The sequence below is a fragment of the Maniola hyperantus genome, chromosome 28 (assembly GCF_902806685.2).
Source record: "Maniola hyperantus chromosome 28, iAphHyp1.2, whole genome shotgun sequence".
In the NCBI taxonomy this organism is placed as follows: domain Eukaryota; kingdom Metazoa; phylum Arthropoda; class Insecta; order Lepidoptera; family Nymphalidae; genus Maniola; species Maniola hyperantus.
Genome location: NC_048563.1, coordinates 3,600,826 through 3,625,323, shown reverse-complemented (window position 1 = coordinate 3,625,323; position 24,498 = coordinate 3,600,826). Strand labels below are relative to the sequence as shown.

Genomic DNA, 24,498 nt, shown 5'->3' with positions numbered 1-24,498 from the left:
AATTTCTGTGGTCCACGCGGACGAAGTCGCGAGCATAAGCTAGTAATTCATAAATAACTTGCTTATGCTCGCGACTTCGTCCGCGTGGACTACACAAATTTCAAACCTCTATGTCACCCCCTTAGGGGTTAAATTTTTAAAAATCCTTTCTTAGCGGACGCCTACGTCACAATAGCTATCTGCGCATCTTTTGTGTATTTTTCAGATCTGAAAATAAAGGGTGACGAGGTATGGGTGCTTGTAAATCAGATGCCGAAATTCGTCTTTTCGACCCTCAACACTAGTGAAGTTAACTTTTACATACACAGGTTTGTACACCATCATCATGATTAACCCATCTCCGGTCAACTACTGAGAACGGGTCTCCACTCAGAATGAGAAGGGTTTAGCCATAGTCCACGATGGCCTAGTGCAGATTGGTAGACTTCACACCTTTGAGAACATTATAGAGAACTCTAAATGCAGGTGCAGGTTTCCTCGCGATGTTTTCCTTCACCGTTAAAGCGAGTGATATTTTAATTGCTTAAAATGCACATTACTCCGAAAAGTTAGAGGTGCTTGCCCAGTATCGAATCCCCGACCTGCCTAATAAGAGGCGGACGTCTTAACCACTAGGCTATCACTGCTTTTGTACCTACGAGTACCTTTGTTAAATTGTATTTTTTTTTCAGTGGAAAAGTTCGAGATCTCATCCGGAACACTCCGTGTGAAAAATACTAACCTCATAATAATAATTTATGAGCCATCATCATCATTATCAACCAATAGACTCCACTGCTGGAAATAGGTTTCTTGTAGGGACTTCCACACGCCAAGGTCTTAGGACGCGCTATCCAGCGGCCCCGTGCTTTTGATGTCGTCTGTCCACCTAGTGCGGGATCTTCCAACGCTGAGCTTGCCGGTGCGAGGTCGCCATTGTAGCACCTTAGAACCCCAACGTCTATCGGTTTTTCGAACTACGTGCCCTGCTTATAGCCACTTCAGCTTGTCAACCCGTTGACTATGTCGGTCTATTTAAGAACAATTCGTGGTATAAAATAAATAAATAACTGAATCAAATGTCTTTGATTTTGACCTACAATAGCGATTGTAAACTGGTAACAAAACCCATCTTAATTTTTTGTCGATGTCATGTTTAATGCTAGGTATTTCGTAATCCGTAGACTTATCAAATTAAACTAAAAATAAACACACACTTATGCGCTACACACGCGCAACTCACGCGCAACTCTTCACATACATTCCAAACCCGCGCCATACACGCTCCAAACCCGCAACAAACCCGCGCCATACACGCTCCAAACCCGCAACAAACCCGCGCCATACACGCTCCAAACCCGCAACAAACCCGCGCCATACACGCTCCAAACCCGCAACAAACCCGCGCCATACACGCTCCAAACCCGCAACAAACCCGCGCCATACACGCTCCAAACCCGCAACACACACGCGCAACCCATCCTCCACACTCGCGCAACTCACACGCAATCAGTGTTTCCATATGTAAATCGAGAATTACCGTGTTGAAGGGTTAAAATTACGGTGTTTCTAGATTTAATTACGGTGGATTAGGTAAAAGAATACCGTGTAAATTACCGTGTCATTTTTAGAAGAAAAAAGTCACGAATTTGCTTTTTAATCAATTATTAATATTATTCTGAATCTGACTCTCCTAGCATAGCAATATCTTTTTCATAAACGGATTTATTCATATTAATATTTTGTTAAATCTCATTAATTTTACATTTCATTCCTTCCTAATTACTTGAATAAGGACGAAAATAGATCGCTGAGATTTGATGCTTAAACCGAGAGCAAGAGAAATGTTGCCATTACGAAATATGCTAACGTGACTGAGATTCGTACTCGTATTACGCAGTATATTATGAATTTTTAACGTGATTTTTGTATTACGGTGACACGGTCAAGGTAATGGGCATATTACCTTGACGGTAGATTAGGACTGAATTACGGTGCATCTACGGTAATTACCGTGTACATAGAAACACTGCACGTAATACACGCTCCACACCCTTTCGCTACACACGCTCCGGTTTGAGAAATCAAGCTATCGAATTAATAACAGGGTAAAAACACCCCTGCCTCGCCAACTGTACTGTTTGTACTGAACCGATTTAGCGTAAATTCGGAATGTGGACATCAGATAGCTTAATATACTTTTATCCCTAAAAACTAAAAAAGGCCTCGTGGGATTAAAAACTCTATATCTACACGGACGTAGTTGCGGACATTTAGTTGCATCATCATTATCATGATCAACCCATCACCGGCTCACTACAGAGCACGGGTCTCCTCTCAGAGTAAGAAGAGTTTTGGCCATAAACTCTCAGGCATGCATCTTTCCTCATGATGTTTTCCATCGCCGTTAAAGCAAGTGATATTTAATTAATTAAAACGCACATAACTCAGAAAAGTTATAGGTGCGTGCCCGGGATTGAACCCCCGACCTCCTATTAGAAGACGGACGTCCTAACTCAACCACTATAAGGCTATCACAAGTGTTGTTAGTTGCATGCATCAGCATAAAAGCATTGTGTGAAATTTTTCGCCGTAAAATCCTACGTCAGCATAGGTAATTACTTACTATGTTAAGATGAATTCGCGCAATAGGGAGGTAAATAAGTAGGTAGGTATATATTTACCTATTCAATACCTATGTTGATGTTACTACATAAAGTGTACTTAGTTTTGTAGTTGCCTTGCTTCTTGAAAGATGTGATATAGATCGTGATATAATAGATATTTGTTAGTTGTCTTTTTAACTTACTATTTTTTTTATTTTCAAATTTTTATAGAATTTATAAAAATCGTCATATGAAAATGATAAATTAGCGATGAGTAATTAAGTGTTTTTATGAATAAAAAAATTAAAAGTGTGCGTGAATTTTTTATTTCGGAATTAAGGTAAGAATCCATACTAATATTATAAATGCGAAAGTGTCTGTCTGTCTGTCTGCTAGCTTCTCACGGCTCAACCGTTCAACCGATTTTATTTATTAATTTTTTTATACTATTTTAAAACCCTAAATCATCTAGTTACCTATATTTTTTCATAATACAATAATTTTGATAAATGTTCATAACTAGCTGATGCCCGCGACTTCGTACGCGTGGATTTAGGTTTTTAAGAATCCTGTGGGAACTCTTCAATTTTCCGGGATAAAAAGTAGCCTATGTCCTTCCCCGGGATGCAAGCTATCTCTGTACCAAATTTCGTCAAAATCGGTTGAACGGTTGAGCCGTGAGAAGCTAGCAGACAGACAGACAGACAGACAGACAGATTTTCACATTAATAATATTAGTATGGATTAATGTTAAATTTAAAAACTACCTGCCTAGAAATATTTTTCCGTCATAGGTAATATTTTATTTGCTGAATTCCTTTAAAAAAAAAATTTAAATCCTAGTGAGTAGTGGATAGGACGTCCGCCTCCTCATCGAAAGTCGGGGGTTCGATCCCGGGCACGCACCTTGTTTACTAGGGAACCCAAAAAAAGGCTCTTAGTTTTTAGCTCGAAACCTTTTCAGATAAGCCAAGAAAATGAAGAACTTAGTTCACATCTTCACTGTCCTACTGCTGGTCGTGAGAAGCTATCAACAGGAGAGGAGACTTGGTAAATTCCAGGAAGTCTTCGCCTGGAAACAGCTGACTTACAATATTAATGGAATCCAGTGTTAGTATCCATTTATTTATCTTTTTAACCGACTTCAAAAAAACTGACTGACTGACTTATATAAATTTGGCGGGTGTGTTCATTGTAAAGAGTTAGTATCCAATAAGAAAGGATTTTTCGAAATTTCATCCCTGAGTGGGTTAGGGGATGAAAATTTGTATGAAAGTCTATAATTTTTAAAGTAACATCGACTAAACTGTATTATTTATTCTAGAAAATCTAAGAGTTCCCACGTGATATTTAAAATATAAATTCACGCGAATAAAGTTGCTGGCAAAGCGAGTTACCTAAATAAATGAATAATTGCATTAAGATTCCAATGAAAAACCGGCCAAGTGCGAGTCAGGCTCGCACAACGAGGGTTCCTTACTACAGACGTATTTTTTCGACATTTTGCACGATAATTCAAAAACTATGATGCATAAAAATAAATAAAAATCTGTTTTAGAATGCACAGGTGAAGACCTTTCATATGATACCCCACTTAATAACCTTAGTAATCTTACTTCGAAAATTGAAAATACTATTATTAGTTTATGACCACAATTTAATTTGTTTTATGTAATGTATTCCACGAATTCTCGGTTTTCAGATTTTTCCCCGAATGCCTGCTACAAGATCTACCTACCTACCAAATTTCATGATTCTAGGTCAACGGGAAGTACCCTGTAGGTTTCTTGACAGACAGACAGACAACAAAGTGATCCTATAAGGGTTCCGTTTTTTTTTTTGTGGTACGGAACTCTAAAATCAATTCAAACAAAAAACCATTGTATTTACAATTTTTTAGCAAGGTCAATGGTTTTGTTAGACAAGATTTATGCAAGAAAATATCTCGATACTCGCGACTTCGTCCGCGTGGATTTCGATTTTGTAGAAATCCCGTGGAAACTTCGATTTTCCGGGATTAGAAATACCTAACTATTCAGGATTAGCTAGCCATCTCAACCTGTGGCGTATGTCCGGCATGCGTTGAGCAATCTCCCCGCAGTGATAAGCGCTGTGGTTTTATTAGTGGGAGGTCCCAGGTTCGATTCCCGGGCGATTTAGGAATTTATACTTTCTAATTTCTAAATTTATAATTTCTAAACTGACTCTGATCTAGTCTGGTGGGAGGCTATGGCCTTGGCTAGTTACCAACCTACCGGCAAAGCCGTGCCGCCTAGCGATTTAGCGTTCCGGTACGATACCGTAGAAAGCGATGTCCGAACCGGAGCCTCGACCTGTCACGTACTAAAGTTTATAAATAGACATGAAGTAGATGTTCTAGGAAGTAACAAAATCGTGATGCGTTCATCCTTCAATACTAATAATATGAAAAACTCATTAATTCTAACAAGAACTAGCTTGTTGGCACCTTGTTGGTCTTAGAGTACCACAAAATTCCAGATACGCCAATAGAAATGGTATCTGTCGGGTGATTCACTAACTCACTATCTCTAATACAGCGGCTCGATTGCGGTAGAATGACAGCTACAATGTCACGATCGCAATCAGCACTGATTTGTCATTGCTCACGCACTATTGGCCACAATGCATTGTTGCAACAAGACTACCATAATTCAATTTCAGCCAATCACAACAATTGTGTTGTGAGTGTAATAATGATTGATGCAGGTTTTTCGGAATCAACCTACTCAATGATAGTCACCGAGCTCATTTGACATTGGTTGGCTCTACATTACTGCTTCATTGAGTGATATTAAAATATTTTTTCGTAACAAACCTTCTATGGATTAAAAATAAAATTGTCAAACGAAATACAACTGTAGGGCGGAACCCTCGTTGCGCGAGTCTGACTCGCACATGGGCGGTTTTTTTTTACAATAAAATGCACTGATGTTTCGCGACACATCTGTGCAATGTTACGCATATTTAACTACCGTCTCTATACTTATTCCGTATTCTGTGGTAAACACACACTTTTAATGATCGTAGTAGTTGACCATAAACTAAGTAGGTACCTATAGTAAGTACTTATTTGCATTATTGCAAAATACTGCGATTGCTGCAAAAACGTTTAATGATGTCAATTTTGCTTTTTTGTTATTGATTATAGGTATACGCTTGACCACAATCACACCTGATGGGAAGTGATGATGTGGCCTAAGATGGGACGCGTTTACCTAGAAGATGCCTATTCACTCTTGTTTTAAAGATACCCGGGTTGTAATTGGTAGGAAACACATATCGCGGAAGAGTATTCCAAACCTTAGCCATACGTATGAGGAATGATGACGCAAAACGTTTCGTGCGTGTAGATGGAATGTCGACGACATAAGGATGGAAACTCGCCCGACGTCTTGCGGTTCGGTGGTAAAATGGTGAAGGGGGGACAAGATCGAAAAGTTCCTGAGCACACTCTCCGAAATATATCCTATAAAACACTGATAAGCCGGCGACCTTGCGGCGGTGATCGAGACTTTGTAGTTTCGCCAGTAAAGGGGAGTCTTCGCCTATGAGTCTCCTAGCTCGACGATCAACAGCATCCAGAGCCGCTAGTTGGTACTTAGCAGAGCCATCGAAGGGGTGACTGCTTTACCCAAAAGTAGGCATAATATTATGACGATAATAAACTCTACCTACTTACTAGACTTCTCAAAGGGGGAACGCTGCCAGTATCTTCGGAACTTTGCCTAAAGGGACTCCTTTTAATAATATATTGAAATTTGACGACCTCCCTGGCGCAGTGGTGAGCGCTGTGGTCTTAATAGTGGGAGGTCCCGGGTTCGATTCCTGGCAGGGGTTTGGAATTTTATAATTTCTAAATTTCTGGTCTGGTCTGGTGGGAGGCTTCGGCCGTGGCTAGTTACCACCCTACCGGCAAAGCCGTGCCGCCAAGCGATTTAGCGTTCCGGTACGATGCCGTGTAGAAACCAAAGGGGTATGGGTTTAATAAAAGCTGCCATACCCCTTCCAGGTTAGCCCGCTATCATCTTAGACTGCGTCATCACTTACCACCAGGTGAGATTGCAGTCAAGGGCTAACTTGTATCTGAAATCTGAATAAATAAATAAAAAAATATATTTTAGTTATAATATTATATTTTTTAAGGTTTTAGTTTTAGTTTCATTGTCTATAATTTAGAGGTGTCAAATACAGGTTCATGTGTGTATCACAATATTATCACGTGTTACAGACAAATATTTAATAATTATTAACGTTACATTATTTTGTTACAAAAAAAAAAATTGCTTGAACCGTGAGGCGCAAGCAGAAAAATGGGTGCAATCGATTTTCGACCTTATTGACATACGTCAGAAAACAGCATTTTAGCAATCTATGAATTATACTGAGCAAGAATATGACAAAAAACAACTTTCTCATAACCGTCAATAAGGTCGAGAACTAGGGTATAGCTTGTATTTAACTCGATTGATTTAAATTTTAAATTTTACTCTTAATAGGTACCCAATCCATACCTTCGCGACAGGTCGAAATGGCAATCGGGGAGGGAATGCCCCGCACACCCGCACGGCCCCTGTGCTAACCCAGTGCGGGCAAGCGAGGGTGACGTGCGGGTGAGCGGGGTGTCACCCCCGCCTCATACCCCGATTGCCATCTCAACCTGTCGCGAAATACAGTACCTAGTACCTACCTATGTATGTAAAAATAAAAACAAGTAGAACGATAAAGCAATGTCAAGTAGATACCTACAATACAATAGGTAGGTAAGTTTACCTAGTTACCTATAAAAAAATCTTTTTAGTAGGTAACTACTATATTTATTATCATACATTTCTACATATTTATTATCATACGAATTATAAAATGATGATGATGATTTCTAAAAAGAACAATACCACTTCACGTACCTAACCTATTACCTATAATACTTAAATGTATGATAATACCTACACTTTGAAAAACATTTTCTCATACGATTTATAAAATGACGCAAGTATTTCCAAAAAGAACAAAATAATCTACTATAATAGGTATTATTAACGCGCGACACAAATCTATCACAACACAAAAATGTACCTAATCTACATTATTTTGCCTAATCTATATTACAATTATTCGCATTAAATATTTATCGACACTCAAGTTCACAAATAAATAAAACTGCATTCAAAATTTATTACGAAACAAACAAAATGATAAAAATACTAGCCGCATACTCGTATCATCACAGTCAACATGTAACAGGCCAATACGAAAATTCGATGTAATAATTATTCACCGTCGAATCGCGACGATATTTGTATTCAGCTGTATCTACCTAATATATTTTATTCTAATATCGTCGCTCGGTCGCGCCGCGCGCGGCGTATCAAAGATCGAACGCCTGAGTTATTTTTTAGGAAGGATTTTCTCAAATTTTCACTAGTTATTATATATTGTATTCAATTTTGTTTTAATCTAAAAACGAATATCTTGAATACATTTATATATTTAATAAATTTATTAGGTACATTATTTTTTGACACCTCTAGTCTATATATATAAAAGGGAAAGGTGACTGACTGACTGACTGACTGACTGACTAACTGACTGACTGACTGACTGACTGATCTTTCAACGCACAGCTCAAACTACTGGACGGATCGGACTGAAATTTGAAATTGGCATGCAGATAGCTATTATGACGTAGGCATCCGCTAAGAAAGGATTTTTGAAAATTAAACTCCTAAGGGGGTGAAATAGGGGTTTGAAATGTGTGTAGTCCACGCGGACGAAGTCGCGAGCAAGCCAGCTCTTTGGTTTTCCGGAATAAAAAGTAGCCTTTTAAAGTCACTCTCCAGATTTTTATTTATACCCATTCAAAAATCACGTCAATCCGTTGCACCGTTGCGACGTGATTGAAGGACAAACCAACAAACAACACACACTTACGCACCCGTGATAGTCGGGTTTAAGTTTTTGAACTGTATCTTGTCATATTTCAGTACTTCAAGACAGGTTTTCCGAAGATATCGAAGAGTTCCGATCGAAGAGAGAAGCGGATCGAATCATTTTCAGTGATGATGAGCCCAACGATAATACAAATTGGAGCGAACCTGAAGGTAAATCTATATATATATAAGGAAAAGGTGACTGACTGACTGACTGACTGACTGAATGACTGACTGACTGACTGACTGATCTATCAACGTACAGCTCAAACTACTGGACGGATCGGGCTGAAATTTGGCATGCAGATAGCTATTATGACGTAGGCATCCGCTAAGAAAGGATTTTTGAAAATTCAACTCCTAAGGGGGTGAAATAGGGTTTTGAAATTTTGTAGTCCACGCGGACGAAGTCGCGAGCATAAGCTAGTTTTTAAAATATAACTTATTCTAGAAGATTCTAGTATTCAAATACTAGAAACTACATGACGCCCCCGATGATTTAAAATAGAACTTATTTAATAACATGGTCTCCCAGACTTCGTCTGCGTGGATTTAGGTTTATCAAAAATTCCGTAGGAACTCTTTAATTTTCCGAATATTTAGCCTACTATACTCAGAGATTAGTTGGCCCCCGTCTGCCATTCGTTTTCTAACATTTATGTTTATGACCTTATTAAAATTGTAGTTTATGAATTACAAAACTTGTTTTTTGCTTTGCTGTTACCAGTAACTAAGAGAGTTTGTTTAACGCAGTTGGGTTTTTAAATTACCTACGTAATTCTCCTTTTATTGACTGTCAAGTTTAAGGGTAACCTAACCGGACGTTTATCATGCAACTAAGTAAACCGTAAATAGGTAGATAGGTACTTAGATAAGTCACAACTCACAGTTAAATGCGTTTATGCTTTGGCACACTTTATTACAATATAAAGGAGTGTTTAAATTTAAATGATAAGAAACCTTGGGAATGAGTTGCTTTACAGCTTTGTGATAGTTCTAATAATGTGGCCTCTCTCAGACTTGGGCGTGTTTGGAACCCTCGTAGCTTTAGTTTTAAAGTAATGAATAATTTATCACCACTATTATCATTTTACAAATCTAACAATTTTGACCATAAAAGTCACACGTTACTTATTTTTAGGGTTCCGTACCTCAAAAGGAAAAACGAAACCCTTATAGGATCACTTTGTTGTCTGTCTGTCTGTCAAGAAACCTACAGGGTACTTTCCGTTGACCTAGAATCATGAAATTTGGCAGGTAGGTAGATCTTATAGCTGACATTTGGGGAAAAATCTGAAAACCGAGAATTTAGGGTTAGATCACACACAAAAAATTGAATTGTGGTCATGAACTAATAATTAGTATTTTCAAATTTCGAAGAGAGATAATAACTATATCAAGTGGGGTATATATAAAAGGTCTTCACATGTAGGTACATCCTAAAACAGATTTTTATTATAGCGTTTAAACTATCGTGAGTGATTTCCATTCTATATAATATCTGTCCCGGCTTTACTCACGTGTTTAGTCGACGTTAGCCCGACTAGTTTCCCTTCCCGGGGCCCTTGAAAAAGGACCCCGTATGGGTTCGCAACTAGTCGGGCTAACGTCGACTAAACACGTGAGTAAAGCCGGGACAGATATTATTTAGATTTTTATTTATTTTTATGCATCATAGTTTTTAAATTATCGTGCAAAATGTCGAAAAAATACGACTGTAGTACGGAACCCTCAGTGCGCGAGTCTGACTCGCACTTGACTGGTTTTGAATATGAATCATTTGAGTTTTGACTTGCCTTAAAGTATTTAAGTACAGTACGCGGCCGAAAGTGATGAGCATCGGCTTTAAGAATGACATTTTTAATCTTTGTAGAGCGTTGTCTCTGTCACTCACTATCCATGTGACGCTTTGTCGGTCTTAACGACCGAGACAGTGCTCTACAAATCTGCTGTCTCCTTCTAAAGATCGATGTTCATCACTTTTGGCTGCGTTGGCGTACTGTAATGTTATTTCTTTACTATTCTAGAGTCTGACGACAAGAAACCTGTCTGGCAAACGACACCCCGAAGTCTTTCTGCAAACCCTGATGGTAAGTTGAAAAGCCTTACTTAATAATACAAAACCGGCCAAGTGCGAGTCCGACTAATAAGGGTACTGACTAGCTTATGCTCGCGACTTCGTCCGCGCGGACTACACAAATTTCAAACCCCTATTTCGACCCCTTAGGGGTCAAATTCTCGAAAATCCTTTCTTAGCGGATGCCTATGTCATAATAGCTATCTAGATGCCAAATTTCAGCCCGATCCATCCAGTAGTTTGAGCTGTGCGTTGATAGATCAGTCAGTCAGTCAGTCACCTTTTCCTTTTATATATTTAGACTAGCTTATGCTCGCGACTTCGTCCGCGTGGACTACAAAATTTCAAAACCCTATTTCACCCCCTTAGGAGTTGAATTTTCAAAAATCCTTTCTTAGCGGATGCCTACGTCATAATAGCTATCTGCATGCCAAATTTCAGCCCGATCCGTCCAGTAGTTTGAGCTGTACGTTGATAGATCAGTCAGTCAGTCAGTCAGTCATTCAGTCAGTCAGTCAGTCAGTCAGTCACCTTTTCCTTATATATATATATAGATTTCGCGTATTTAGTATTTTATATCGGTAATCATCAGTACTGTCACCTGTCTTCGTTTTTGCCAGCGTTCTGGTTACAACCTTTATTATTGTGTGTCTATTTTGCAGATGAGGCTGGCAGATTCTTCATCCAGTACAACAATGTTCCGATGGGCGTGGAGAGAGTCGGAGACAGGTTGTTCATCACGGTGCCGCGGAGAAGATACGGTGAGATCTGCTCTTTTACAGGAATTTCAGGTTATGGGGTATTTGTGGGTATGGGTAAAACCTTTTATAATAAAATCCCGCAAACTATTTTGGATTTACCTTTGCACAAGTTTTAAAAAATCTATTAATAAAACTAAATTAGGTACTATTATTTTTTAAACTAATCTATCTATTAGTTTGAAAATATTATGCTCATGAAAAAAGCATATTACACAATTGAAGATTATCTAAATGATAAAAGAGCGTGGATTTGACCTGCAGCTCGTTCCAGCAACGCACAAGACTGCAATTACTTTTTTATACATGGCATAATCTTGTACATATATCAAATAGGTATTTGAAAAGAGCAACCGCCCAGTTTCTTGCTGGTTCTTCTCGGTAGGAAAGGCATTCCGAACCAGTGGTAGATGCATCCGACTATTCGAAAGAACTTGTAAAAGTTTATTTGAATAAAAAAGATTTTTTTTTTTTATTTTTTTTTTTATGCGTAGGTATGTTACAAAATCAGGACAAAATAAACGTGAAACTGAGAGTCTGTCTGCTAGCATTGATTTTGACGAAAGATACTGTATACAATGAACCAAAAGCTTCATCATCATCATGATCAACCCATCGCCGGCTCACTACAGAGCACGGGTCTCCTCTCAGAGTGACAAGGGTTATGGCTATAGTCTACCAGGCTGAGTGCGCCAACCACAAGCTTAATCCATACCTACTAATATTATAAATGCGAAAGTGTCTGTCTGTCTGTCTGTTAGCTTTTCACGGCTCAACCGTTCAACCGATTTTGACGAAATTTGGTACAGAGGTAGCTAGGTAGCGGAAAATTTAAGAGTTCCCACAGGATTTCTAAAAACCTAAGTCCACGCGTACGAAGTCGCGGGCATCAGCTAGTTTGCTATAATCCGCTGAAACAGGTCGAATCTGTATGGTGCAACATGCACCGCCTGCCCTCCCACTGCTAAACATGCAGGATAAAGCAGCCACCACAGGCAAGCAATACGCACCGCCACCACGCAGCACCACGCAAATCTCAAAACACACTCGACGCACGTTTCGCCCCGACACCGAAGCATCCTCAGATGTAGACCTTACAATCCACAATTGCAAAGAATAGAATAGAATAGAATAGAATGTTTTTTTATTCATGTAAACTTTTTAAAAGTGCTTATGAATAGTCAGGTAGTTTTAATTTACCACTGGTTCTGAACGCCGTTCCTACCGAGAAGAACCAGCAAGAAACTCGGCGGTTGAAGAACTAACTATACATTTATAAAAATAAAGAATTTTGTGTTTTCAAGGGATCCCTTCAACCCTGAACTACGTGTCCCTATCACGTGACAGTAGGACCCGCTCCCCGCCGCTCCGCCCTTACCCCGATCTCGCCCGCGCGAGCTCACTGACCTCCGTGTACAGAACCCGCGCGGACCAGTGCGGAAGACTCTGGATGGTTGACACTGGACTGTTGGAGATACCTGGTGAGTCAAACATTTGACGTGTGTAACTCCATGTATAAGTCCCGCAAATTACTAATGCGCGTGGCCGCCATTTTAGTCACGTCAGCACTAGACATATATATTTATATATTTTCAGTAGACAGTATATTTTCATTTCGGCTGACGTCAAAATAACGTCATTTCGATGTTAACGAGACATGGTTCCAGCGCAATGGCAATTTGTGGGACTTATAGCACTACGCACTACAACTCTATCTGCAGAAAGAAATTAATATAGCGCTCTCTGTCACGTAATTCCATACAAATGATAGAGACAGAAATGTCACTGGGCGTTAACCACTTTGCCTCACCAACCAAAACAACAAAAAAATTGGCGTGCAACTAACTCGTTTTTGCTTACAACTTGATATGCAGTATACTAATTTTGAGAGCTTCATTACCTCCGACAACTTAGACCTAAGACTTTTCGCTCCTCATCGGCCATCGCAGGTACTTTTTTAATTTCTTGTTATCAAAGAATATTAGCCACCATTCCCCTCTAGTTTAAGCGTAAAGCTTGTGCTAGGAGTAGGTATGACAATAGTGCAAAGGGTGGGAATTCAGTCCGCTCCTTTAAATGATTGCAATCGATTTTACTTTCAGGTTTGGCGTATACCTACTAAAAGTAGCGTTGTATCGATATAACCTGTATTGCCACCAGGTAATCCACAGCAAGTACAGCCCCCAGCGATCGTGATATTCGACCTGGCTTCCAACAGACAGATCCTGAGGTACCCCTTCAAGAGTTCAGATCTACCCGCTGCGAATACTCCAACAGGTAACACTTCGCTACTAATTCAACTAACTATTATTTTCATATTCTTTCTAACCAATCTTCCCTTATCAACCTTTTCCCTGAAGCTAACCAATAATATGGACCGTCTTTGAATTACTTAGATCGAAAACAGTAGCTCAATGCTTCGGCAAGTAGGTATGCTACATGCTAATTGCTACAACCGCGCTAACCTGGCGCGAGCGAGGGTGGGTGTCGTGCGGGGCATCCCCCCGCCTCATTTGACTCACACCTACTTCCATCTTCCCCAGGCCTGGCGTCAATAACAGTGGACATCACAGGCTCGTGCGACTTCGCGTTCGCCTACGTGCCAGATCTGACCACCTACGGCCTGATCGTCTACTCGCTGAAGGATAACAACAGCTGGCGACTGACTCACAACTACTTCTACTTCAACCCACTCGCTGGGAACTTGAGGATTTCTGGTAAGTGTAACAGAAACTTGCTTCGAATTGACGTGGCAACATGTTACTTTATGACCAAGAGTCAAGGCCCTTGGGCCCAATTTCCGATGGTTCCTGTTTGAGAATCAATATTCTGTAAAGTTTTCTCAGATCGACTAAAACTATCTCTTATAACACCTCAGTTAAAATATACCACAATTGCAACTAGATGGCGCTATTCAATCAATAACATTTCATGACGTAGTCCCGAACAAATGTACCGCCGACAATACTCGCACTAACGGAGTTTTCTTCAATCTGGACTATATTACGAAGTTTTAAGATCACACTCTTCAACCGCCGCACCAGGGCTCTATCAGACGAAGCCCTCAGATCTCAAGGCAGTGTTTTGATGTCCCAATATGACCGTGCCTACGACAACCGACAAGGTGCTCGAATGGCGACCTCTCGCACCCGAAGATGCAGTGTTGGAAGACTCCCCACTAGGTGGACAGACGACATCAGAAGAGTCGCAGGGAGCCGCTGGATTCAGGCGGCGCAAGATCGTGGCATGTGGCGGAAGTCCAGCTGTGGACATCTATCGGTTGATGATGATGATGATGAACCGTGCCTACTCTGACATAAACTAAATATTTTGTTTATCCAGGTGAAAGCTTCCAATGGAGCGACGGCATATTCAGCATAACGCTAACGGAACCTGGAGCTGATGGCTGCAGAACTGCCTACTTCCATCCCCTGGCCAGCACCCAGGAGTTCTCCGTGTCCACTTGCGTGCTGCAGAACAGCAGCATCAGCAGCCAGAGCGACTACTACAGGCTTTACTCCGTAAGCCTATCTGTCTCTTTGTGTTTTTGATCAACCCATCGCCAGCTCTCTACCGATGAGAATGGCTTAAGTTGTCTACCACGCTGGCCAAGTGCGGATTGGCAGACTTCACGCACCTTTGAGAACTTTATGGAGAATTCTCAGGTATGCAGGTTTCCTCACGATGTTTTCCTTCACCGTTAAAGCAAGTGATGTTTAATTAATTAAAACGCACATAACTCCGAAAAGTTAGAGGTGCGTGCCCGGAATCGAGCTTCCGACCCACGATTAGAAGGCGGACGTCCTAACCACTAGGCTATCACAGCTTTTTTGTTATATACGTATAATGTATATACATAGTTAATATGATTTGTTGAAGTACGTTGGTGACCGTGGGGGGAACAGCCAGTCCACGATGCACGACTACCATCCGAAGAGCCACGTGGTGTTCTACGCGGACGTGGCGCGCGACGCCGTGTCGTGCTGGAACAGTGGGAGCATGCTCAACCCGGCTAATGTGGCTATACTGGCTAGAGACAGCCAGAGGCTGAGCTATCCATCAGGTAATACATCGTATTATACACATCGATGTAGTTACTCTTCTCGGTAGGAACGGCATTCCGAACCAGTGGTAAATTAAAACTACCTGACTATTCATAAGCACTTTTAAAAAGTTTACATGAATAAAAAAACATTCTATTCTATTCTATTATACAGTGCGACAAGGCTCTCTTGGCACTTGAATGACATTGACAGGGGGGCGCTGTTGTAGAACATAGACTCATCGTCATAGGAAGTAATAATTCTTATTACATCCGAACACAGACTACAGTGTATATAGGGAGATAGACTGGTAAGTCGGGCCGTCAAGGCGCCCACTTGAAAAGCGCCATCTAGGAGACGGGTTTGGTACTAAATACAGCCAATACCCAGTATATATACCTACCTATATACATACTTTATAGTTTTTTAAATTAGGTAGGAATGTGGTGTTTGATTTGCGGGAGTTTTGAATGGATAATGGTACTTATCTTGGCAATACTGATAATTACCAATATCACAATGGCATTTAACTCCCGCCAATCAAATTTAATTCAAAAATTAAACACAACTTATTATAAGTTATTTAAACTTTTTCAATTTATTTTTTTTATAATAAATATCAGCATCACATTTAAGTGGATCTCTTGAATCAAAAAAGTGAATTTTTCCATTTAAAATAAAATTAATATCTTTGCACCAGTTATTTATAAAAAAAATGACAGTTTCCTTGGTCAAAAAATTAATAATTTTGTCTCTATGTGAGCTACATGATATAAAGTTAAAATTTATATTTGATAATAGTATTAATTTTACGTACTCTTGTATTTTATTTTTATTACTTCTGTTTTTCAAAATTTCAATTACGTGATTTTCGATCTCAGCGAAGCAATCAAAAATGTTTCTCGTCGGATAGTTCTTTGCAGAGTTCCTTCTCTTGTTTGGTGAGAACCCACTTCTTAGCTGAAAGTAAAATGACATCAAATATTAAAAATTGCTGTTCATTAAGTACCATCATGATTAATCATGGTTCGTCATTAAGTGCAATCGTATAACCATTATGTTAAAAAGCGGTGACAGCCTAGTAGCTATGACTTTTCGACAGGTTGGGGGTGCAATCAATTCTAATTTTGCAGAGTTATGTGCATTTTAAGAAATTAAATATCACTTGCTTTAATGGTGAACGAAAAAATATCTTAAGGAAACCTGCATGGCAGACGATGGCCTAAACTCATCTCACTCTTAGAGGAGACCTATGCTCAGTAATAAGCTGGCAATGAGTTGATCATGACTAAAGATATTATCAATGAGCAATAAATTCTTAGGGTTATCAAAATAGAGCCTTTTTACTGTTATTCTGCTGCTAGTCTTTCTGACCGTGTATAATATTGTTGTCTTGAAGTCATATTATACAGAGTTATTTAGACAACCTGGCATTTTTGGGGCAGAAAAAATATTGATCCCAACTTGATATGCCTGAGACTTTGTCCACATGAATTTGTTTTTAAAAGTGTCTGCTACAGACAGAGTATGAAGCATGGCATGATCACCACAGTAAGTTATAATATTTAACTAAGCCAAGTAAGTTATAAAAACTTTTTAGTTTAAAACTAAGGATTCTGATATACCTTTTAAATTGTCCTTTGAGTTTAACTTAATAGCAACTGCAGGTACTGCTTTACTTGATGTTGCAACAAGTCCTGCAAAATACCAAAAATAACACATGAGATAATAATACGATAATCTATACCAACCAATTTTAAAAAATCTTTTACAAGTAGAAATCTACATTATTCCTGAGTAACATAAGCTATATTTTATTTTCAAAAAATTAGAGATCCACATGAAAACTGTAATAAGCTACCCATGCGAAGGTAAGGTCACTAGTTAATACTAAAGCTACCAACAATGGAAATGAAAAAATGATGTTTGATTTGAAAGGTATCAAACTTTCACATCAGTAGTTCATTTAAGTTATACTACACTATTCTATTAGTATCTAATTAAATTGAAATGATATGATCATGTAAATCAAAAACACTATTTTTTGCATTTCCTATTGTATGGCATTATACATATCTGCCATGTTAAAAAATAAACTTAAAGGCGATTTAAAATTATAGGGTACTAGCTTATGCTTTCGACTTCGTCCGCATGGACTACACAAATTTCAAACCCCTATTTCACCCCCTTAGGGATTTAAATTTTAAAAAATCCTTTCTTAGCGGATGCCTACATCATAATAGCTATCTGCATGCCAAATTTCAGCCTGATCCGTCTAGTAGTTGGAGCTGTGCGTTGATAGATCAGTCAGTCAGTCAGTCAGTCACCTTTTCCTTTTATATATTTAGATTTAAGATTTATAATTACCTGGTGCCATTTCCATTTCATTAGAATTTGATATGAAACTGGAGCTAGTATGCGGTTCAGAAACAATTATTGCTTCAGCAGCAGCCATATTCTCTAAAATAAAAATATCAATATCAAAACCATAATAAAGTAAATACATTGATATATGAATCATTCACATTAGAGAGTAAGACTTGTCCATGTTTCTACATAAAAAGTTCTTGTAAATAATTAACTTGAAACCATTAGCTGTCTGATATTCTGTGACAAGTTACATAATATCTAAAATATACCAATTAGCAAGTGAAAATATTTGCTAGTTACAAAGGTACTTTAAAAATGTCTAACCAACCTGCTAAACAGAGTGATGAGATGGCTAGGGAACACAACTTTGTTGGGTACAAATAAATGTCCTCAAAATGTCTACGACAGACCCTTCTGTTGCTGTAAATGTAATCTTTATCTAATTCCGCTACATGACCCCCAATCTTCTTCAGCCACACTTGAAACAAATCAATGTGCTGATTTGGGTTGGGGAAACGGTGCAGTGAGATACCTGGAAATACATAATGAAGTAAAGATATTAAACATCAAGCTTATCTAATTATAGTGATCCGACTAATAGCTTATTTCTATTGAGAAAAGTGCTAAAAACATTAAGTCACTGTTCAAACATCAACATTTTAGGGTTTAGTACCTACATCTCACGTTTGCAATTAAACAAAACTGTGGTGCTAGAGCTAACGCATCTTGTCAAAAAGGCATCCTTGCATCACTGCATCCTTGAAATGATAACTTTCAAGGGCAATCTTCCGATTGAATCAATTGAGTATATGAGGCAGCAAGCAATACTTTCTGATATAAAACAGAACGAATTTACTTACCATCGCCTGCAACAGTTGAACAGCCAGGCACACAACATACTTTTTGAGACATTTTACAAATCTAAACTTCTAAACCACTAAACAAAATCAGATTGCAACAGAGTTCAGGGGGAATGCCAAGTTATCGTTTACACAAGAAACAGTAGTCCAAAAAACAAGCCAAAATAATAAACGTAGGGATCGTCGGAGTCCGAAAGCAAAGCAAAAGTCGTGAAATCTTTAATATCAAATAAAATTACTCCCAAAACTGTAGAACCACTGTAGAATTTCGTTATGAAATGAATTCAAATTTCAAACTTTTCTGACACTTGTCACCAGTTTTCTTGACCATAGATATGAAAATCTAGAATTTGAAGAACATTTAACTATTATTTTAAAAATAAAGCTTAATTTTAGCAAAATTTATAATAATTGAATATTTCTTTTTTCCAAATAAAAAGAAAGTATGTTTTTAATTTAATTTTTCACAATATTGGAACTTGAGTATTTTTTATTATGTTAACACTGTCATTAAAAATGATTTACATGTTAACACTGGAACATTATTTCTAAATCCAGCTCCTAGATGGCGCTATTAATCTAGTTTAGCAGCAGAGTTCTAAGATAGCATACCATGCATCCGAAGTAGTACTTACATAAAATTTCTTTGCAAAGGCTTAGACCGACATGTCTAAAGATAATGTCATCACGATGGTGGATATGAAACCAAAAGAGTACTTAATATTTTTGCTAATTTAATATTCCAGGACTTGTAGCGAAAATCCGTAAAATAGAATTCAATTCTTGTGAATTGAATTTTCGCTACAAGTTTTTCGCAAGAATTTTTTTTATAGTCTTTTAAATGTTTACATTTCATATTTCAATAAAAAAAATACGCGTTACCTACTTTCAGATCTGCACGTCACGAATGACGAAGTATGGGTGATGTCGAACACGCTGCCAAGGTTCGGGTACTCCACACTTGACACTAATGAATACAACTTCTATATTTACAGGTGTGTAAGTAGGATGCAATATTTTTTACAGCTCATAAAAAAGCTCAGAGTCAGTCAGCGGGCGATGGAGAGAGCTATGTGCGGACAATATACAATAAGGTCGCAAACTCAGCATAGCCGAGCACCGCTCACACCGCTCAGCGCTGGTTTTCGGTTTGCGCCGTAATTTCATATCCTTTCAATATTCCTTGTACGAATGTACGAAACCCTTCGCGTGCGAATCCGACTCGCACTTGACCGATCTTTTTTTTAATTTTAATTTTTTGTTTACAGAGGCAACGTGAACGAGTTGATTGCTGGGACAGTGTGTGCACCGCAATTCTATCGTTAATTTTATTGTTTTCTAAATTGATAGTATAGTCCGTACAAAATGACTTCTCAGGCGCCATTTTAACTCTATGGGTCAACTGTTATGTCTTACTATTGGCTACAATACAATGCATTGTTGCAACAAGAATCGCACAGATTCAGCCAATCAGAACAATTGAGATTGTAATAATGATTGATGCAGGTTTTAGACAATCATAATCGCCCTACAAGACTAAAACAGTACTTTTGACATGAAATTTAACACAAAGTTAAAATGGCACGCGAAGTCATTTATTACGCACTATACAATGTTTTTATTTACTCATTTAATGGTAGTAAAAATAGGTATTTTTAATGTTAATAAAATAACAGATGAATGGCAAAAGATTTTTATTTACTTACCAACGTATAGATAGGCACAGAGTAAGGATTTGATATTACATACAGAGATTAAATTCCAAGACATGGTCGCTAACTATGGACCTCATAAGAAAGCTCAGAGTCACTCAGCGGGCGATGGAGGGAGCTATGTGCGGAGTTTCTCGTGATCAATGAGGAAATGAGGAGATCCGTAGGAGAACTAGAGTAACCGACATATCTCAACGGGTTGCGAAGCTGAAGTGGCAATGGGCAGGGCACATAGTTCGTACAACCGATACACGTTGTGGTCCCAAGGTGCTAGAATGGCGACCTCGCACCGGAAGACGCAGTGTTGGAAGACCCCCCACTGTTGGACGGACGACAACAGACGAGTCACAGGGAGCCGCTGAATTCAGGTGGCGCAAGACAGTGGCGTGTGAAAGTCACTACAAGATACCATGTCCAGCCGTGGACGTCTATCGGTTGATGATGATGATGATGCTTTAACGGTGGAAGCTCCGTTCCTCTTCTTCAGTTTCCACTGATGATTGTGGAGTGGAGATTTCGAGCAGCGATTGGTCAATTCTCGCTCCGCTCCGCCCAGTTCCGCGTCAGTGGAAACGCACCCCAAAGGAGAGGCTGTGCCCACTATACCCTAACTAAAATCGTACGTCATTCGTCATTTCTCTGCCGCGCTATAGCCAAGGCGCGCAGGCGGCGGTCAGGGTCGTTCAACCAATCGTAGTCCACGTCGTGCCGTGACGTCACAAGTTTGGCAACCAACCAGCGCATCATTTCCATTCTCTCCGATATTTTTTGAAGTTTCCTGAAAAAAAAACAAGTGTTAATTAAAAAACCGAACACGTGCGTGTCGGATTCGCATACGTAGGGTTCCGTACCATCGTACAAGAAATCCCAAACCAGTATAGTAGAAATTTGCAAAGTTAATGACGGACAGCGCCATCTTGATGTGATTTAGTAAACTAATTATTTTGTTGGGAACACAAAAAAATTTTGTGACGTGACCACAAATTCGCGGTTTGAGGATGATTTTTTCCTTCACTTGTACTATAAGACAGACAGTCTGTGTTTTACAATGTACATACACATTTCCTTTTTTTTTCTTGTGATGTAACCACAAATTCACGGTTTTCAGATTTTTCCCCGAATGTCGAACTTCTTCACGGTATTCTGAAAACCTTATCTGAAAAACTAGATAATCCATTTATGAGACACTGGGTTGGTTTGCACATGCACTCTCAGTGTCTCATGGGTGGTAGATTCATAGACAAATGAAAGTACGCATGAAACAGCCTACTTACTAAATATAGTCATTAGCAATTAATTTTATTACTAACAAAATGGATGTAATATCTGAAATAAAGATGATTATTATTATTATTATAAGACCTACCTACCTGCCAAATTTCATGATTCTAGGTCAACGGGAAGTACCCTGTAGGTTTCTTGACAGGCAGACAGACAGACAACAAAGTGATCCTATAAGGGTTCTTTTTTCCTTTTGAGGTACGGAACCCTAAAAATAAAGATAAAATGCGGATACGGATGTCTCAATTAATGCGAATGTTCCGCATTTGCGGATGCGGATGTGAATATCCGTAGCACCCCTAGTTAAGGCAGTGAAAAGCATTCCGAACCAGTGGTAGATGCATCCGACTATTCGTAAGCACTTGTAAAAGTTTATACGAATAAAAAAGATTTTCATTTTCATTCTCATTTTCAGTGGTCCGACCGCCCGGCGAGAAAATGACTATCGGCGATTTTCTCTCTCAAGAAATGCACGATAAAATATGTACATTCTGTGTAAACGAAAGAGATGCATATATCAAAAGTTGCTCTCTGACCGTTCATATGCCGGCGACGACTCGCTTTACTAGTTTTGTTGCTGAGCAACGAGCTTTCAAAAATAAACTGGCTCAGCGATGCTCGCTCGCTTGAACACGTGTAACGCGCGCGCAGGTTTGCACAGGACTGAGCGACCGCAGGCGAATGGCGCGAGTAATCGCTCGTCGCACTTGCACACTCGCTCATAGCCCGGCGACAAAACTATTGAAACTACACACCCGCTTCCCGCTGATCGCTTAAGTTCTCTTAACTCGTTTAAGTTTCTAGTTCTACTCGTTTCTTGTTCATCGTCGGCGGTCGGACCACTGCGTTAGACACAGTGACCCCGTTAAGCATGATACCCACTTGTACAAAGGGCCGTCCATCTGCTCCTCATTTGGTGCCACTTGGGGGGTGTCCCTCAACTTGCCCACCACTTGGTCCCATCTTCTTCGTACCTCTAGAAGTTGGGTTTCCTTCTTCTCCAATACATCTTCTAACGAGCGCAGTTCTGATTCATTTTGACTGAATTTCGTCAGTTCTTCGATTATCCTTCTGGAAAAATTACTATCATCATGATAAACCCATTGCTGGCTCACTACTGAGCACTTGTCTCCTCTAAGAACGAGAAGGGTTTGGCCACGCTGGCCAAGTGCGGATTGACAGATTTCACACAATATTCCTTGAAGTACAAGTATGGTTCTTACGGAGAGAAATTTTTTAAAAGTCTAAAAAAACCACTTTTCTATATTCCCTTACAAAAGATTCGTAATAATACTTAAAAGTCAATTTGAACTTTAATACTATACCATAAAGTTTAAGTGTTAGTGGAGGGTTTCCGGGAAGGCTGACCCGGTGTCCCGAATAGCATAATAAGTATTAAAAAAATAAAATAATAAAGAATCAACTGTTAGGTGGTACGAAGTTCGCTGGGTCAGCTAGTTAGATATACAAATTTCACTTACCGCCGTACTCAGAGTCCCTTATCGTTACTTAAGTTTAGTTAAAACGAGACTGAGCTATATCTCTCACATAAATCTGTCTCGTTTTAACTCAATGTTAAGTAACAATTAGCGATTCTGAGTACAGCTGTTAATGACTATTTATAACCTATTATAATAAAATCCCGCAAACTATTTTGGACTTACCTTTGCACAAGTTTAAAAAATCTATTAAAAAAATGCTCCTGAAAAAAGCATATTACACAATTGAAGATTATCTAAATGATAAAAGAGCGTGGATTTGACCTGCAGCTCGTTCCAGCAACGCACAGGACTGCAAATACTTTTTATACATGTCATAATATTGTATATCAAATATTTGAAAAGAGCAACCGCAGAGTTTCTTGCTGGTTCTTCTCGGTAGGAAAGGCATTCCGAACCAGTGGTAGATGCTGTTGACGAGTCCAAAACACTTGTGAAAGTTTACTTGAATAAAAAAGATTTATTATTATTCCTCCTACTTACTCTTTTTTCTCCACAAATTCAGGCCTTAGTTGCTGGTCAGGCTGAGTCAATAGTTTCTTCACAGTGTGGCTTTGAGTTACCGCTTTAACCACCAGCTGTTCAATAATTTTGGATGATACAGTGTCTTCATATTCCACAAATGTTTCTTCAGCTCTATTTTTTTCACTGATCTGTGGAGTGTCTGAAATCAGTACCCTTATTATAAATGCGAAGGTGTGTTTGTTTGTTGGTTTGTCCTTCAATCGCGTCGCAACGGTGCAACGGATTGACGTGATTTTTTGCACGGGTATAGATAAAGACCTGGAGAGTGACAAAGGTTACTTTTTATCGCGGTAAATCAAACAGTTCCCACGGGATTTTAAAACCTAAATCCAAGCGTACGAAGTCGCGGGCATCAGCTAGTAAGGTAACATTATTAAGTAATTATAATGGTAACTAAGTTCTTTTCAAAGTATCTCTGTATCTATGTTTGTGTTTGGGCTTACCTGGCATTGAGGTCAAAAACCGTGGTAAAGATACGTTTACAGACTTTTAACCCGTCTTAAATTACCTACTTACTCAATAACTTTTACAGTACTTACCTGCAAGAGCTTTTGCTTCCAAAAATCTTAATTTCGACGTATAAAGTTTAGCATCGCGAAGTTTTTTATTGACTGAGTCTTCGAAAGGTTCACTGATTTCAGCGGAGAATAATTCCGCGGAGACCTGCCGAGAGTAGTTTTCGAAGGCTATGGAAACATCACGCAACGCTTTGAAGCCTGACATAATCAATATTTAATTTGTATTATGCCAAAACAAAATACAAATAAAAACTACAAATGCAAAATTGAAAACAATGCTTACAGCGCGAATTGGCGGGCGTCAAATATTCAATGTACCTTA

At 39.0% G+C, this 24,498-nt stretch overlaps 3 protein-coding genes across 3 annotated transcripts in view; 1 reads left to right on the top strand and 2 right to left on the bottom strand.

Annotated features, from left to right (window-relative positions):
- Nucleotides 1-20,324, top strand: part of LOC117994952 (uncharacterized) — a 27,724-nt gene extending 7,400 nt beyond the window's left edge. Inside the window, exons 8-20 of the mRNA XM_069508119.1 lie at nt 206-308; nt 672-712; nt 3,552-3,695; nt 8,588-8,704; nt 10,561-10,623; nt 11,273-11,371; nt 12,673-12,849; nt 13,529-13,645; nt 13,912-14,085; nt 14,711-14,889; nt 15,248-15,431; nt 19,534-19,636; nt 19,910-20,324. Coding sequence (XP_069364220.1) covers nt 206-308; nt 672-712; nt 3,552-3,695; nt 8,588-8,704; nt 10,561-10,623; nt 11,273-11,371; nt 12,673-12,849; nt 13,529-13,645; nt 13,912-14,085; nt 14,711-14,889; nt 15,248-15,431; nt 19,534-19,636; nt 19,910-19,967 — 1,559 coding nt within the window. The 3' untranslated portion in view covers nt 19,968-20,324. The remainder of the gene's footprint in view (nt 1-205; nt 309-671; nt 713-3,551; nt 3,696-8,587; nt 8,705-10,560; nt 10,624-11,272; nt 11,372-12,672; nt 12,850-13,528; nt 13,646-13,911; nt 14,086-14,710; nt 14,890-15,247; nt 15,432-19,533; nt 19,637-19,909) is intronic.
- Nucleotides 15,681-19,258, bottom strand: LOC138404397 (uncharacterized). The gene is made up of 5 exons (XM_069508139.1): nt 18,642-19,258; nt 18,110-18,313; nt 17,779-17,871; nt 17,037-17,108; nt 15,681-16,371 (listed from the first exon to the last, which is right to left on the bottom strand). The coding sequence occupies exons 1-5, from the start codon at nt 18,691-18,693 to the stop codon at nt 16,301-16,303; spliced, it is 492 nt and encodes a 163-aa protein (XP_069364240.1). The 5' UTR covers nt 18,694-19,258; the 3' UTR covers nt 15,681-16,300.
- On the bottom strand, nt 20,314-24,498 carry LOC117995183 (uncharacterized). The gene is made up of 4 exons (XM_034983186.2): nt 24,198-24,498; nt 23,617-23,797; nt 22,517-22,705; nt 20,314-21,131 (listed from the first exon to the last, which is right to left on the bottom strand). The coding sequence occupies exons 1-4, from the start codon at nt 24,379-24,381 to the stop codon at nt 20,978-20,980; spliced, it is 708 nt and encodes a 235-aa protein (XP_034839077.1). The 5' UTR covers nt 24,382-24,498; the 3' UTR covers nt 20,314-20,977.